Source organism: Mytilus californianus, unplaced genomic scaffold (assembly GCF_021869535.1).
Source record: "Mytilus californianus isolate M0D057914Y unplaced genomic scaffold, xbMytCali1.0.p SCAF_1, whole genome shotgun sequence".
NCBI classification, from domain to species: domain Eukaryota; kingdom Metazoa; phylum Mollusca; class Bivalvia; order Mytilida; family Mytilidae; genus Mytilus; species Mytilus californianus.
Window position 1 is genome coordinate 5381836 of NW_026262581.1, and position 16378 is coordinate 5398213.

The window sequence follows — 16378 nt, forward strand, 5'->3', positions numbered from 1 at the left end:
CACGAAGTCTCTAATAACAAAAAATAACGGTCGCACATATCAACCAATCAGGATTAGCTATACTCTTAATTCTGAATACCATGTTATGCTCATAAAATGGCTGCGCCCATGAAATATAATGGTGTAATGTAACCTGTTGGTGGCGTCACTTTAACCGTTCTAGAGTTATGCCCCTTTATAAATGGAAAAATTGCAAAATTTTTATTTTCTTCTAAATATCAAGTTATTTTTAAAATTGGAGTTATCTTCCTTTGTCCATGATTATAGTTGAATCAACTACAATCAATGCTTTATACAATGCAATGTTTAATTTTGACTTCCACTGATAAAACACAGATCAAGTGTCTATAAACTATGTCTAGTGCTATATCTGTGTCTTTGTAATATTTTGTATCTGTCAAATTCATGCCTTTTTATCTTGAATAAATATATATGCTATGCAAGCGGGGGCATCATCTGTGTCCACATTTATTTTTTTCTAAATATCAAGTCATTTTTATACGACCGCAAAAAAATTTTGTGGTCGTATATTGGTATGACGTTGGCGTCGTCGTCGTCGTCGTCCGAAGACACATTAGTTTTCGCACTCTAACTTTAGTTTAAGTGAATGGATCTCTTTGAAAATCTGCCATAAGGTTCTATACCACAAAAGGTAGGTGGGGATTGATTTTGGGGGTTATGGTACCAACAGTTAAGGAATTAGGGGCCAAAAAGGGGCCAAAAATAAGCATTTTCTAGATTCCAGACAATAACTGTGGAACGGTGTATGGATCTTTCTGAAATTATACTACAAGTTTCGATACCACAAAGGGATGGTTAGGATTTGCTTTGGGGGGTTATGGCTCAAACCGTTTAGGAATTATGGGTAAAAAAGGAGGAAAAACAAGGTTGTCCTGGTTAATGGACAAATACTTTAGTACAAAACATAATTTAAAGCAGTGTAAGGGAGATAAATCAAATACATCATTGAAATTATCTCCCTTACACTGCTTTTAAATTATGTATAAAGTAATGGTTAATGAACAATTAAGATAATTTAAAACGGTGTAAGGGAGGTAATCCAAATACAACGTTTTGGTTACTTCCCTTACACTGCTTTTAAATTATGTTTAAAGAAATGCATATTTATAAAGGAAGACCAGTAAAAATATCTGCAAATGTTGCATCTTTTTTTTTTACCAAAAAATCCATATGAAAGATTTGACACTATATTTTAAATTCTATTATAAAATAGATTAAGTTAGCACTATGGTAAATTTAAATGGGTAATTATGGTTGCAAACTCCATAGGAAATTTGAGAATTGAGATTATGACCATATCTTGAGGGAAAGAATTTTTTTGGGGAAAAAAGGGGGGGGGGGGGGGGGGGGGTAAAAAGAAATTGTGGGGGGTCAATTTTTTCTCATTTCAGATTTCAGAAATTAAAAAGAATTATTCTTCAAATATTATTTTTTTTTCAAATTTCAAATATTGAAAAATTTCAAGAAGTAATCTTTAATTGCACAGTATGGCGCATTAGATGTGTAAAATCTTTGACCACATTTATTTATTTGTTATGTCGAAACAAGATGCCGTATTTAGATTTTTAATTTTGGGTCCAGTTTTCAAATTGGTCTACATTAAGGTCCAAAGGGTCCAAAATTAAACTTTGTTTGATTTTAACAAAAATTGAAAATATGGGGTTCTTTGATATGCTGAATCTAATCATGTATTTAGATTTTTGATTTTTTTGGCCCAGTTTTCAAGTTGGTCCAAATTGGGGTCCAAAATTAAACTTTGTTTGATTTCAACAAAAATTTAATATATGGGGTTCTTTCATATGCTGAATCTAACCATGTATTTAGATTTTTTATTTGTGGACCCCGTTATCAAATTGGTTCATATTGAGGTCAAAAGGGTCCAAAATTAAACTTCGTTTGATTTCACCAAAAATTGAATTATTGGGGTTCTTTGATATTCCAAATCTAACCGTGTATTTAGATTTTTAATTTTGGGTCCTGTTTTTTAAATTGGTCTACATTAAGGTCCAAAGGGTCCAAAATTAAACTTAGTTTGATTTTAACAAAAATTGAATTCTTGGGGTTCTTTGATCTGCTGAATCTAAACATGTGTTTAGATTTTTGATTATGGGCCCAGTTTTCAAGTTTGTCCAAGTTGGGGTCCAAAATTAAACTTTGTTTGATTTCAACAAAAATTGAATTTATGGGGTTCTTTGATATGCTGAATCTAAACATGTATTTAGATTTTAGATTTTTGGCCCAGTTTTCAAGTTGGTCCAAATTGGGGTCCAAAATTAAACATTGTTTGATTTCAACAAAAATTGAATATATGGGGTTCTTTGATATGCTGAATCTAAGCATGTATTTAGATTTTTTATTTGTGGGCCCTCTATCAAATTGGTTCATATTGAGGTCAAAAGGGTCCAAAATTAAACTTTGTTTGATTTCATCAAAAATTGAATTATTGGGGTTCTTTGATATGCCAAATCTAACCGTGTTTTTAGATTTTTATACGACCGCAAAAATTAAAAATTTTTTTGGTCGTATATTGGTATGACGTTGTCGTCGTCGTCGTCGTCGTCATCTGGCGTCGTCCGGCGTCGTCCAAAGACACATTGGTTTTCGCACTCTAACTTTAGTTTAAGTGAATGGATCTCCATGAAATTTTACCATAAGGTTCAATACCACGAAAGGAAGGTTGGGATTGATTTTGGGGGTTATGGTACCAACAGTTAAGGAATTAGGGGCCAAAAAGGGGCCAAAAATAAGCATTTTTGTAACTTCCAGACAATAACTTGTGTGTAAGTGTATGGATCTCTCTGACATTGTACCACAAGGTTCCTTATCACAAAGGGAAGGCTGTAATTGATTTTGGGGGTAATTGCCTCAAAATTTTAGGTATTAGGGGCCAAAAAAGGGGCAAAAAAACAAGCATTTTTCTAGTTTCATGACAATAACTTGTGTGTAAGTGTTTGGATATTTCTGAAATTGTACTACAAGGTTCCATATCACAAAGGGAAAGCTGGAATTAAGTTTGGGGGATAATTGCCCGAAATGTTTAGGAATTGGGGGCCAAAAAGGGGCCAAAATAAGCATTTTTCTAGTTTCCAGACAATAACTTGTGTTCAAGTGTATGGATCTCTCTGAAATTGTACTGCAAGGTACCATACCACAAAGGGAAGGCTGGGATTGAGTTTGGGGGTGATGAATCATAAGGGGGTTCAAAAAATTTGGGGGGGGGGGGATTTTTTTTTTTTCTTTTTTTTTCTTTTTTTCCTTTTTTTTTTTCTTTTAAAATTTTCCATTTTAAGTTGGTTATTTCTGATTAATATTTAAAAGCAAATAATAATAATATGGTAGGAGATACACACCAAACAGGATGTGTAAATTATTATATAATAAGTATTGTGCAATAGCAAGAAATTTTCAATTGCACAGTATTGCACAATAGCAAGAAATCTTCAATTGCACAGTATTGCGCAATAGCAAGAAATCTTCAATTGCACAGTATTGCGCAATAGCAAGAAATATCCAATAGCACAATATTGCGCAATAGCAAGAAATTGTCAATTGTACAGTATTGCGCAATAGCAAGAAATATTCAATTGCACAGTATTGTGCAAAAGAAGATACTTCGTATAAATTGCTTATTTCTTGATCAATTTCAATGGGGTTTTATTCTTGAATTCTTGGGGTTCTTTAATATGCTGAATCTAATCGTGTATTAAGTTTTTGGATTTTGGGCCCCGTTTTTAAATTGGTCCACATTGAGGTCCAAAGGGTCCAAAATTTAACTTTGTTTGATTTCATCAAAAATTTAATTATTGGGGTTCTTTGATATGCCGAATCTAACCGTGTATTTAGATTCTTAATTTTTGGTTCCGTTTTCAAATTGGTCTACATTAAGGTCCAAAGGGTCCAAAATTAAACTTAGTTTGATTTTAACAAAAATTTAATTTTTAGGGTTCTTTGATATGCTGAATCTAAACATGTATTTAGATTTTTGATTATGGGCCCAGTTTTCAAGTTGGTCCAAATCGGGGTCCAAAATTAAACTTTGTTTGATTTCAACAAAAATTGAATATATGGGGTTCTTTGATATGCTGAATCTAACCATGCATTTAGATTTTTGATTTTTGGTCCCCGTTATCAACTTTGTCCACACTGAGGTCATAAGGGTCCAAAATTAAACTTTGTTTGATTTCATCAAAAATTGAATTCTTGGGGTTCTTTGATATGCTGAATCTAACCATGTATTTAGATTTTGGATATTAGACCATAATAGGTGAATGTCCAATTTAAAATTTTTAAGTTCTTAGACCACATTCATTCTGTGTCAGAAACCTATGCTGTGTCAAATATTTAATCACAATCCAAATTCAGAGCTGTATCAAGCTTGAATATTGTGTCCATACTTGCCCCAACTGTTCAGGGTTCGACCTCTGCGGTCGTATCAAGCTGCGCCCTGCGGAGCATTTTATTAATTTTGGGTCCCGTTTTTTAAATTGGTCTACATTAAGGTCCAAAGGGTCCAAAATTAAACTTTTTTTGATTTCAACAAAAATTGAATATATGGGGTTCTTTGATATGCTGAATCTAAACATGTGTTTAGATTTTTGATTATGGGCCCAGTTTTCAAGTTTGTCCAAGTTGGGGTCCAAAATTAAATTTTGTTTGATTTCAACAAAAATTGAATATATGGGGTTCTATGATATGCTGAATCTAACCATGTATTTTGATTTTGGACATTGGACCATAATAGGTAAATTGAAAAAAATCAAGTTCTTAGACCACATTCTTTCTGTGTCAGAAATCTATGCTGTGTCAAATATTTAATCACAATCCAAATTCAGAGCTGTATCAAGCTTGATTGTTGTGTCCATACTTGCCCCAACTGTTCAGGGTTTGACCTCTGCGGTTGTATCAAGCTGCGCCCAGCGAAGCATTTTATTGAAATTGGAGTTATCTTCCTTTGTCCATGATTATAGTTGAATCAACTACAATCAATGCTTTATACAATGCAATGTTTAATTTTGCCTTTCACTGAAAAATTAAAGCAATGTTTACCCTTCATTTCTAAAAATATTTTAAAGTCTTCTTTGAAGATTGGAGTTATCTTTCTTTGTGCATAATGGTAGTTGAATCAACTACAACCAATGCTTTATACAATGCAATGTTCAATTTTACTTCCTACTGATAAATTAAAGCTATCTTTACCATTCAGTGCTTACAAGCACTTTGATTACCGTTCTAGGGTTATGCCCCTTTACAAATGAAAAAATTGCTGAATTTTTCATTTCTGATCTCTAACTTGAGTTTGTCTTAACTAAATGTAATTTCTAAAAATATCAATGTCATTATTCAAGTAATTTTTAAAATTGGAGTTATCTTCCTTTGTCCATGATTAAAGTTGAATCAACTACAATCAATGCTTTATACAATGCAATGTTTAATTTTGACTTCCACTGATAAAACACAGATCAAGTTGAATTTGGGTAGTGTCACTTTAAGCATTATTGAGTTATGCCCCTTTATAAATCGAAAGATTGCAAAATTTTAGTTTCCATTCTGTAACTTAAGTTTGCCCCAACCAAACATTATGAAACCTATACACAATATTCATTACCACAAAACTTGATCAAGTACAATTTTTTTGTTTCTGTTTTCTAACTTGAGTTTGCCTCAACCAAATGTTATGAAACTTATACACAATGCTTATTACTACATAATACAGATTAAGTACGAAATTTGGTGGCGACACTTTTACCTTTCTTGAGTTATGTCCCTTTATAAACATAAAAATTGCTGAATTTTTCGTTTCCATTCTCTAACTTTAGTTTGTCTCAACCAAATGTTATAAAACTTATACACAACTGTTCTAGAGTTATGCGTGTTTACAAATAGAAAAATTGCTGAATTTGTAGTTTCTGTTCTCTTCTTAAGTTAGCCTCAACCAAATGTTATGAGACGTACACACAATGCTTATCACCACAAAACTCAGATCAAGTTCAAATTTGGGTAGCGTCACTTTTACCGTTCTTCAGTTATGTCCCTTTATAACTATATGATATGCAAGCGGGGGCATCATCTGTGTCCACATGTGGACACTATCCACATTTATTTTTTTTTAATTTGATTGTTACATTATAGGAAGCAGGTGATTTTGCCAGTGTAGCCTACTATGTTCTAAAGAACAGATGTCCTGAAAAAGGATCCTTAACCATTAAGGAAGTCAATAACTGTCTTGATGGAATAGCAACAAATAATGCTGCGAAGAAGAAAGAACTTGTCAGGAAGAACATCTTACATCTCCTGACCAATATGTCTGCTATAGAACTTAAATGGTTGATAAGGATGATTGTTAAAGAACTCAAGGTTGGATTAAGTCAGGCATCTGTCCTTTCTGTTTATCATCCTGATGCTGAAGAATTCTACAATGTGAACAATAATTTAGAAAAGGTTAGTGTACTGGTGTAAAATCTGATATAATTAATGAAAACAGTGATTTCCTTATCTATCCCAGTTTGCATCAGGTTATGGGATAACCAATGTATTCCATTTACGTAGACGTAAATAATCATTTTCATGATGTCTTCATTCGTAAAATTTTTAAAACAGAAACAAAGCAGGCATAGTTGCATATTCTTTCAATTTGTTTTGAAAAAAAATCTTCATTGATTTAATTTCATTGTCATGTCAACTGATAATCACCAGTTCAATGGTTTATTGTCAACAGTAGTGTTGTTAGTTTTTAAGCAAACATTAGTTGTATAACATCAGTATTTGAGTAGCAATATATCATATATAGCCAGTCTTTTGCATAACAACAAGTTTAATATCAACTATATTTTTTGAACCAATTGGCCTGACCTACTTTCGTCACAATTTTGACCTTTTCCACATCTTACTTGCTTGATTGTGGGCATTTGTGTTGGTCCAGCAAGTGTAGTTTTATACAAAGATAGTTTTAATTTTTCACAAAAAACAGGTCTTGTTATGGGCTGATCTATAGTAGTTTCTTTCATAATCAAATCAATAATATATTTAGACGACTCTTTATGATAAATTAAACTTTAATAGATGGAGGGTAAAATATCCAGTTCTATACTGCCAAAATACAGTAACAAACTGTAAATACAGTACAAAATATGCTGGTTTGAAATTAGTTTTTGTACAAATTTGAACTTATATTTTAATATTTTTTTCATTCATGATATCTTTTAGGTGTGCAGAATGTTGAGAGAAAAAGATGTGAGGGTGCATGAGATTGGAATATCTGTATTCTCTCCCTTTACACCAATGTTAGGAGAGAGGGGAGCACCTGATCAGGTATTTTATATTGATTTGTCAGATTAGAACCATCATAATTATAACTTGACTATTTGCTCATTAGGCCTTTGTAGTAAGTACATTATGTTGAGTGGAGTATCTGTAGTTGATTCATTTAAAGAGATATAGTCTACAATTTTTTCATTAACAGTCACTTTTTTTCATGTTCAAATAAAAATATTAAATATCAATTCAAATATAAATAATGCATAGTCAAGTGACCATACAATATATCTCAGAAAGGCAAGTGGAAAGATATTTACAAATCAATTCAATTTAAATTTCCATAATTGCATATAAAAAGGCTGTTTTTGCAACCTACATAAAAAGAAAACAAAAATTGATAAAACAACATTTAGTTCAATACTTTTATTTTTTTTCTATTTAAAATTTTCGTGTGATAGATAGAAAAGATAATGGAAGGAAAGCCCTACTATATAGAGACAAAGTTTGATGGTGAAAGGATGGTGTTACATAAGGATGAAGGGAACTATAAATATTTTACAAGAAGGTTTGTGTTTTGAATTGTTTAAACATTACACTGTATTCAGAAATAGTTCTGCTTTTGTTTTATTTCATGATATGCTTGAGGTATTTAATTTTTTTGGTATTTTAAAATTTTTGCTGAAAATGCTTGTAATACTTTATTGGATTTGTGACTGCGTAAAGTTACTCACAAAACCTTTAAAAACTTTAAAAGTAGAAATTTTAATTAATGCTGAAAAAAATGGCCAGGTGTATTGAGTGTCATGACTCTTGGTTTCAGTTTTTCAACTTAATATGTATGATGAGAATAGGATATATAATTGTACCAAGAAATTCAAATTCTTTATAACAACATCACAAAATATGTTTGAAGTATTAGTCTCTTGTGTATTTCTAAGTTAAAAGTTGCATGTGTTAAAAATATCTAATAAATTATATTTAAAAGTTTAATGTGAACAAAATATCTTAAAATGATATTTAAAGTTAATTCTTCAATTATAAAAATGATAATGACTGAATTCATATTTAGGAAATTTTAGAAATTAAAGCAACATTTATTTTGAAAAATTTTATTTAAACACTTAAAAAAAATGTAATTGTTTAAATAAATATCCAAATATAATTTCAGTAAATTTTTTTAAAAACCTACAAAAATTGCATAGTTCTGTTAGATTTTGTAAAAATTTACAATCTAGATCAGACCAAAAATATTTGTTCATGTGAAAATGTTCATCATTGAAATATCATGTAAAATTTCCATTTAATGACAGTGTTGTTATATTGTGTGGAGGATTTAATTACACAAGCCTAATATTCTTTGATGTCCCTGTTGTAAGATTTTCTGATTTTCTACTTATTGGTTTAAATTGAAGGGGACAAATAATGGCTAACATTACACCTCCTTTTTTTATATTGGAGTCTTTAAAATATTACTAATTTTTGCGTATGCAGAATCTAATCTATTATGTCCACAAGCTTAAAGAAATTTATGACAAGGAATGATACAGTATTTTATATTGCAGTGGTAATGAATACACCAGTACATTTGGAGCTCATGAGTTGGATGGTAACCTCACACCACACATACACAATTGTTTCAAGCCATTTGTCAAGAAATGTATCCTGGATGGAGAAATGATAGGATATGATCCTGTTACGAAAACATTTGGTAATTATCTCAGAACTACTTTACAAGTATTGTCAACCAGTTATAGTGGACTGCTGTGTATTGGTCCAGGTCTACAATAAACAGTTATCTTTTTGCTTGTAAATTTAATTTCTGAGGTTTCAATATATTTTTAAACACAATTTCTGTATGACAATATGCTTTGACAGATTATGAAAGTGTGGTTCTTTAATCAACTTATTGCAGAATTTATTTTTCATGTTTTCATTCACTCTCCTTTGAACCATCTATTTGACATGAATACACTTTAGTCAGACTAAGACAAACTGTCAATGAAAGGCATTACAACATCTGATGGCTTCTACATAAGTAAATCATCATATGAAGGTGCGAAGAACATTGATGGACACCCACATTACTTTATACACCAATTTCAAGTTTGAACGCCATTTAAAGAAATAAAATGTCCTGTAATATATTAACGTCACAACAGAAAAAATTTGACACTCCAATAGATGTATTTTGTATTTAACAGCTACAAAAGCTATGAATACAGATATAAAGAGACAACATAAAGTTTGTACACAAAAAGAGTCATGGTTGTATATATGTATTTCGTATTTAACAGCTACAAAAGCTATGAATACAGATATAAAGAGACAACATAAAGTGTGTACACAATAAGAGTCATAGTTGTATATATTGTCTTAAGATGTATTTCGTATTTGACAGCAACAAAAGCTATGAATACAGATATAAAGAGACAACATAAAGTTTGTACACAAAAAGAGTCATGGTTGTATATATGTATTTCGTATTTAACAGCTACAAAAGCTATGAATACAGATATAAAGAGACAACATAAAGTGTGTACACAATAAGAGTCATGGTTGTATATATGATGTTTAGATGTATTTCGTATTTAACAGATATAAAAGCTATGAATACAGATATAAAGAGACAACATAAAGTGTGTACACAATAAGAGTCATGGTTGTATATATGATGTTTAGATGTATTTCGTATTTAACAGCTACAAAAGCTATGAATACAGATATAAAGAGACAACAACAGGAAGGTCTACAGTCTTGTCTACATGTGTTTGATATTGTATTGTTGAATGATAAAGTCCTCACCAACCAACCTCTAACAGAAAGACTGAAGATACTAAAGACAGTGTTTGAACCTGTAGAAGGCAGAATTTTACTGAGTGAACACAAAGAGGCTAGAACAAAGTATTTCATTTATTTGCCAATTTTTGGCATTAAGTTCTCATATTGAAAAGATATAAATTATCACAAATCTTAAACTTTGCAACAAAGGAATGCATAACAGATACATTTCCAATAATTACCAGTCAGACATACATATGAAAAAAAATGGAGATATGTTATATTTGGCAATGAGACAACTATCCACCAAAGACCAAGGGACAACTAAGGTCACATCTATGCCTTCAATAATGAGCAAAACCCATACCGTATAGTAAGCTATAAAAGACTTAGAGATGGCAAACTGTGAAACAATTCTTAGAGAAAACCAACAGACAGATTTATGTTAAAAACCATAACTGAAAAACATTTATGGCAGACAGCAACGCTTCAGCTTTGGAAGAGGCACAAAAAAGTAGTGAGGTTAATCAAGTTTGTGAGTGCTCAACCCTCCCCTAGCCTAGGACAGTCGTGTAACAGGACAACAAACTAAAAAAAATCCTCCATTGAAAAGGGCTAGTCTCCTCAGGTTTTCACTAAGCACAAACATTACAAAAGACACTAATACCACCTGTAAATTACTCTCCGTTACTAAAAGTTAGTTCAAAGTAAAGTTTCAAATAATAAATACACCATTTTTTCCCAGACAAAATGTTAATTACATAAAAAATGGAGTAGATAAGGTAAAATATTCCTTCTGCAGCACTTGAACATTTGCTGTTTACTAACAGGAAATGATGTATATAAACTTATTGAAGAACAGTCTGTGTGATGTATTTATAGCAAATGATAAGTAAATTGTATCAAAGTATTTAAAAGTGCACCCGCCGATCAAGTTAACTCTGTTTAAATTCACCCATATATGTTTTATAAATACTTTTCAGTCAGGATTGTGCAGATGCACTGAATGATGCTATTGATGGAAGGGAGGAAGGAATTATGGTGAAGAATCCCGAATCTGTTTATCGTCCAAATACAAGGAAAGGAGGATGGTATAAAGTTAAACCAGAATATGTAGGCGGTTTGATGGATGAATTGGATGTATTAGTAGTTGGTGGATTTTTTGGTGTTGGACATAGATCAGGGATGATGTCACATTTTCTGTGTGCTGTAGCTGTACCACCCGAAGAAGGAGAAGAACCAAAAATATTTCATTCATTTTGTAAGGTACGATAACTTTTTTCATTCAATAAAATGGTTAGCTATGATATCACGTCACCAAGTGTTAGCAATGAATTCTATATCAAATGGAAAGTGTACTGTAAACCAACTAATTTTCTTGACTTTCGTGAGTAAAAAAAAAACACAAATATTAATTGTCGCAATAATGTATATTTAAGATATTTTCTAAAAAGTTGTTATGCCCCCTGCCGTAGCGGAGGGGGCATTAAGTTTGTACGTCCGTCCGTACGTCCCAACGTTGGTTTCTGTTCTCTAACATTAGTTTGCCTCAACCAAATGTTTTGAAACTTATACACAATACTTATTACCACAAAACTATTACCACAAAACACAGATCGAGTTTGAATTTACTTAATGCCCCCTCCGCTACGGCAGGGGGCATTAAGTTTGTACGTCCGTCCGTACGTCCCAACGTTGGTTTCTGTTCTCTAACATTAGTTTGCCTCAACCAAATGTTTTGAAACTTATACACAATACTTATTACCACAAAACTATTACCACAAAACACAGATCGAGTTTGAATTTTGGTGGCGTCAATATAACTGTTCTAGAGTTATGCCCTTTACAAATGGAAAAATTGCTGAATTTTTCGTTTCTGTTTTCTAACTTTAGTTTGCCGCAACCAAATATTATGAAACGTATACACAATGCTTATTACCACATAATACAGATCAAGTTCGAAATTGGGTGGCATCACTCTTAAAATTCTTGAGTTATGCCCCTTATTTAACAAAAACTGCTGAATTTTTCGTTTCCAATCTCTAACTTTAGTTTGCCTCAACCAAATGTTATGAAACTTATACACAATGCTTATTACCACATAATACAGATCAAGTATGGAATTGGGTGTCATCTTTTGTACCTTTCTTGAGTTATGTCCCTTTATAAACATAAAAATTGCTGAATTTTTCGTTTCGTTCTCTTACTTTAGTTTGCCTCAACCAAATGTTATGAAACTTATACACAATGCTAATTACCACAAAATACAGATCAAGTTTGAATTTTTGTGGTGTCACTTTTACCGTTCAAGAGTTATGCCTGTTTACAAAGGAAAAATTGCTGAATTTTTTGTTTCTGTTCTCTAACTTAAGTTAGCCTCAACCAAATGTTATGAGACTTATACACAATACTTATTACCACAAAACTCAGATCATGTACAAATTTGGGTAGCGTCACTTTTACTGTTCTTCAGTTATGTCCCTTTATAACTTTATATGATATGCAAGCGGGGGCATCATCTGGGTCCATGGACACATTCCCCATTTTTAGCTCACCTGGCCCGAAGGGCCAAGTGAGCTTTTCTCATCACTTGGTGTCCGTTGTCCGTCGTCGTCGTCGTCCGTCGTCGTTAGCTTTTTACAAAAATCTTCTCCTCTGAAACCACTGGGCCAAATTTAACCAAACTTGGCCACAATCATCATTAGGGTATCTAGTTTAAAAAATGACCCGGCCAACCAACCAAGATGGCCGCCATGGCTAAAAATAGAACATAGGGGTAAAATGTAGATTTTGGCCTATATCTCTGAAACCAAAGCATTTAGAGTAAATCTGATTATCAGGTCAAGATCTATCTGCCCTGAAATTTTCAGACAAATCTGACAACCTGTTGTTGGGTTGCTGGCTTGCTGCCCCTGAATTGGTAATTTTAAGGAAATTTTGCAGTTTTTGGTTATTATCTTGAATATTATTATAGATAGAGATAAACTGTAAACAACAATAATGTTCAGCAAAGTAAGATCTACAAATAAGTTGTCATGACCAAAATTGTCAGTCGACCCCTTTAGGAGTTATTGCCCTTAATAGTCAATTTTTAACAATTTTTTGTAAATTTTTGTAATCTTTTACAAAAATCTTCTTTTCTGAAACTGCTGAGACAAATTTAACCATACTTGGCCATAATCATTATAAGGGTATCTAGTTTAAAAAATTTGTCTGATGACTCTACCTTCTAACCATCATGGCCGACTTGGTTAAAAATAGAACATAGGGGTAAAATGCAGTTTTTGGTTTATATCTCTGAAACTAAAGCATTTAGAGCAAATCTGACAGGTGGCAAAAATGTTCATCAGATATAGATTCATCTGCCCTGAAATTTTCAGAAGAATCCGACAACCCGTTGTTGGGTTGCTGCCCCTGAGTTAGTAATTTTACAAAAATTTTGCATTTTTTTGTTATTATCTTAGATATCATTATAATATCTAATATCTAATACTATTAATTATGATTTTAACCTTATTTTACATGATTTCCAAAGCATCAGTAAATACAGGTGAGCGACACAGGCTCTTGAGAGCCTCTAGTTTTTAATGTTTTAGCTCAGAAACTGAAAGTACCTTATACAAATAGGGTAATCTCGTTAAAACATCATATCCATGGATAGACAACATCAGCAACTCTGAATCAATTATATGATGGTAATATTATTACAGTAGTATAAGTGTTTACCTTTAAATGAGAATTTCTGCTAATAATTAATTTAGATTTGTATAATTGATCAATTAGATTTTTAAATTGTGTACTTGTAGAATCATGCCTTTATACTCTGTAGGTTGGGTCTGGCTACAGCAAGAAAGAGCTGTCAGAATTTAACAATAAGCTAGTTGACCATTGGAAAATATTTGATAAAAAGAATCCTCCAACTAATATAATTTTGGCTTCTGGATTTAAAGAAAAGCCTGATGCATGGATAGAACCTTCTAAGTCTTGTATAGTTCAGGTACATTACATTTATTAGGAAGTTTACCTCAGAAAATCTGTTACGGTTTTGGTATATTCCACATCAGTGATTACAGAAAGGTTAAGCTCTTTAATTATTTGAACCAAGTTTCTTAAAGAGAAACAACTTTGCCATAAATAGGTTTTTAGGATTATTGTGTATTTTATACATGAAAGCAGGAAAATTGTAGAAAAGAGAGTACATTGGGTGTCTCAATGTCTATGGTCTAATGTTATATAGTCCTGTTTTCCTTACATAAATGACAACAGCAATGTAAGATCTATCGCTTGATGAATGATTATTTCCTTGTATACATTGTGAAAGGTATTTCATGTATATCCATCCATATCACTTTCCCTCTATATTTCTACATTTTTTATGTTAAAAAAATCAGAGGCAGCAGAAAAATTAATGATTTAAAAATTCTACATGGGCTTAGATAAATACAGTACAATTGGCACTTTGCCATGTTACCTTTTTGCATCAATTATCTATTTGTCTCCTTTTATAAGTCAGGGCCGGGCATTGGTGGCCAAGTGGTCTAAGTAGTTCAATTACTGTATTGCTAGCCTGTCAACACTAAGGTTGTAAGTTTGAACACCGCAAGTAGTAGGTGTCACTGTGCATTTGACTCCAATCTTAATTCACTTGGATTGTCAGTTTTCCTACCGAAGGTACAGTAGGTGGATTTCGTGACTCCCATGATATAGCCAATAGTGCTGAAAGTGGTGTTAAACACCAATAATCAATCAATCAACCTATTATAAGTCCTTTCAAAACTCTTAAGAGAATATTTTCTTAGGACGGTTTATCATTCTTTAATATTTAAAAATATTGTTTTTCATTGTCAAGTAGTTTTCCTATGTGAAATATTTCAATGTCAAAGTAGTTTTCCCAAATGAAATATCAGCCAAATATAACAGGAAGGTTCCAGGTAAGTCTTTTTATGCTGATTTCCCAAAGAATTTTCCCCAAGGAATAATAAGTTATAAACCAATATGGACCCATTAAATGTAGACAATTATTTTTAAGTAGTCAAAAACAAAATATGACATGAAGTTTTTGGGTTATTTTATTACCAAGTATTGTTACTTAAATACCAAATTTCTCCATTAAGAAAGGAGGAGGGGTAGCTTAGTTCACCTCAGATTCTATGGAAACTTCTTGTAAAATCCTCTAATTATTACTTAATTCATTGAAAAAATATGTTTTCAAGCAGTAGAGATTATCCAGGGATACAATACTATGAATGAATTTGTTCTATATAGTTTTCATACAAGACTAAAATGACAATCATACATAATATAGGGCTATGACCAAATTTCAGATAAAGGCAGCAGAAATTATTGACAGTGAAAGATTTAAGACAGGTTGTACCTTAAGATTTCCACGAGTTGAGAAGTTCCGAGACGATAAACACTGGCGTGAATGTATGACAGTCACTGATATCATAGAATTGAAAGAGGTGAGAAGAATTATAACTGTTATATTTGATACTTGCATCAAACTTAATATTTGTAACACAAAAAAAAAAGTGTTCCATGCATCCATCTTTATATCTATATTTAGCCATATTTTTGTTAGGAAAAAATACAGCATAAAATTTTGATAGATTAACCATTGAAACTTTTATTATTCATCTTTGAATTATAATCATCACATTTATAAGTGTCTACAGTGTAGTAATACATGATTAAATAATTTATTTTTACTTTGCTGCATAATTCTTACAAAAGTGATTGATGTGACAATTTCAGCTTTTCTCTTACTGACCATCTTAATCATAGGAAAATATTCAGGTTTAAAAAATTTAAAGCATAATTATTATGCAGAAAGTGTTTCATTTTCAGAAATCTGGAGGCAAATTAGCTGGTGGACGTGTAGAAATTAATGAAGAAGCTGAACCAGCCAAGAAAAAACGTAAGGTTGTAAGCAGGGTAGTACGTCCCACATTAGCTGATCGATTTAAAGGTGTTGATGCATCGTCTATCACAAAGGTATGGTCAGACTGGTTATTATTTGCATATACAATGAATAAAGTAGTATTGTCAATGATGGATCCAAGATTCTGAAAAGAAGGAGGGGAGCACTTTTTATATTATTGACATTTAAATTTTTAATGGTCCTGTGGCAAGTGGCAAATCACAAATTGGAGTCCTTAATTTAATAGATCATACTGTATTGTGTGAGTATTTTTTTAGCTCATCTGTTAAGTATGTCTTGTCTAATATATATCCACACCATGTCCATTTTCCTTAAATATACAGCCAAGGCTCAGTGTTGAAGGCCATACTTTGACCGATAATTGTTTACTTTTTACACATTGCG

The 16378-nt window shown here is 32.0% G+C and overlaps 1 protein-coding gene across 1 annotated transcript in view; it reads left to right on the forward strand.

Moving 5' to 3' along the window:
- Positions 1–16378, forward strand: part of LOC127739256 (DNA ligase 4-like) — a 37477-nt gene that overhangs the window by 5154 nt on the left and 15945 nt on the right. The window contains exons 4-12 of the mRNA XM_052250882.1: positions 6151–6459; positions 7225–7329; positions 7734–7840; positions 8838–8983; positions 9975–10176; positions 11037–11319; positions 13883–14050; positions 15378–15515; positions 15901–16047. Coding sequence (XP_052106842.1) covers positions 6151–6459; positions 7225–7329; positions 7734–7840; positions 8838–8983; positions 9975–10176; positions 11037–11319; positions 13883–14050; positions 15378–15515; positions 15901–16047 — 1605 coding nt within the window. The remainder of the gene's footprint in view (positions 1–6150; positions 6460–7224; positions 7330–7733; positions 7841–8837; positions 8984–9974; positions 10177–11036; positions 11320–13882; positions 14051–15377; positions 15516–15900; positions 16048–16378) is intronic.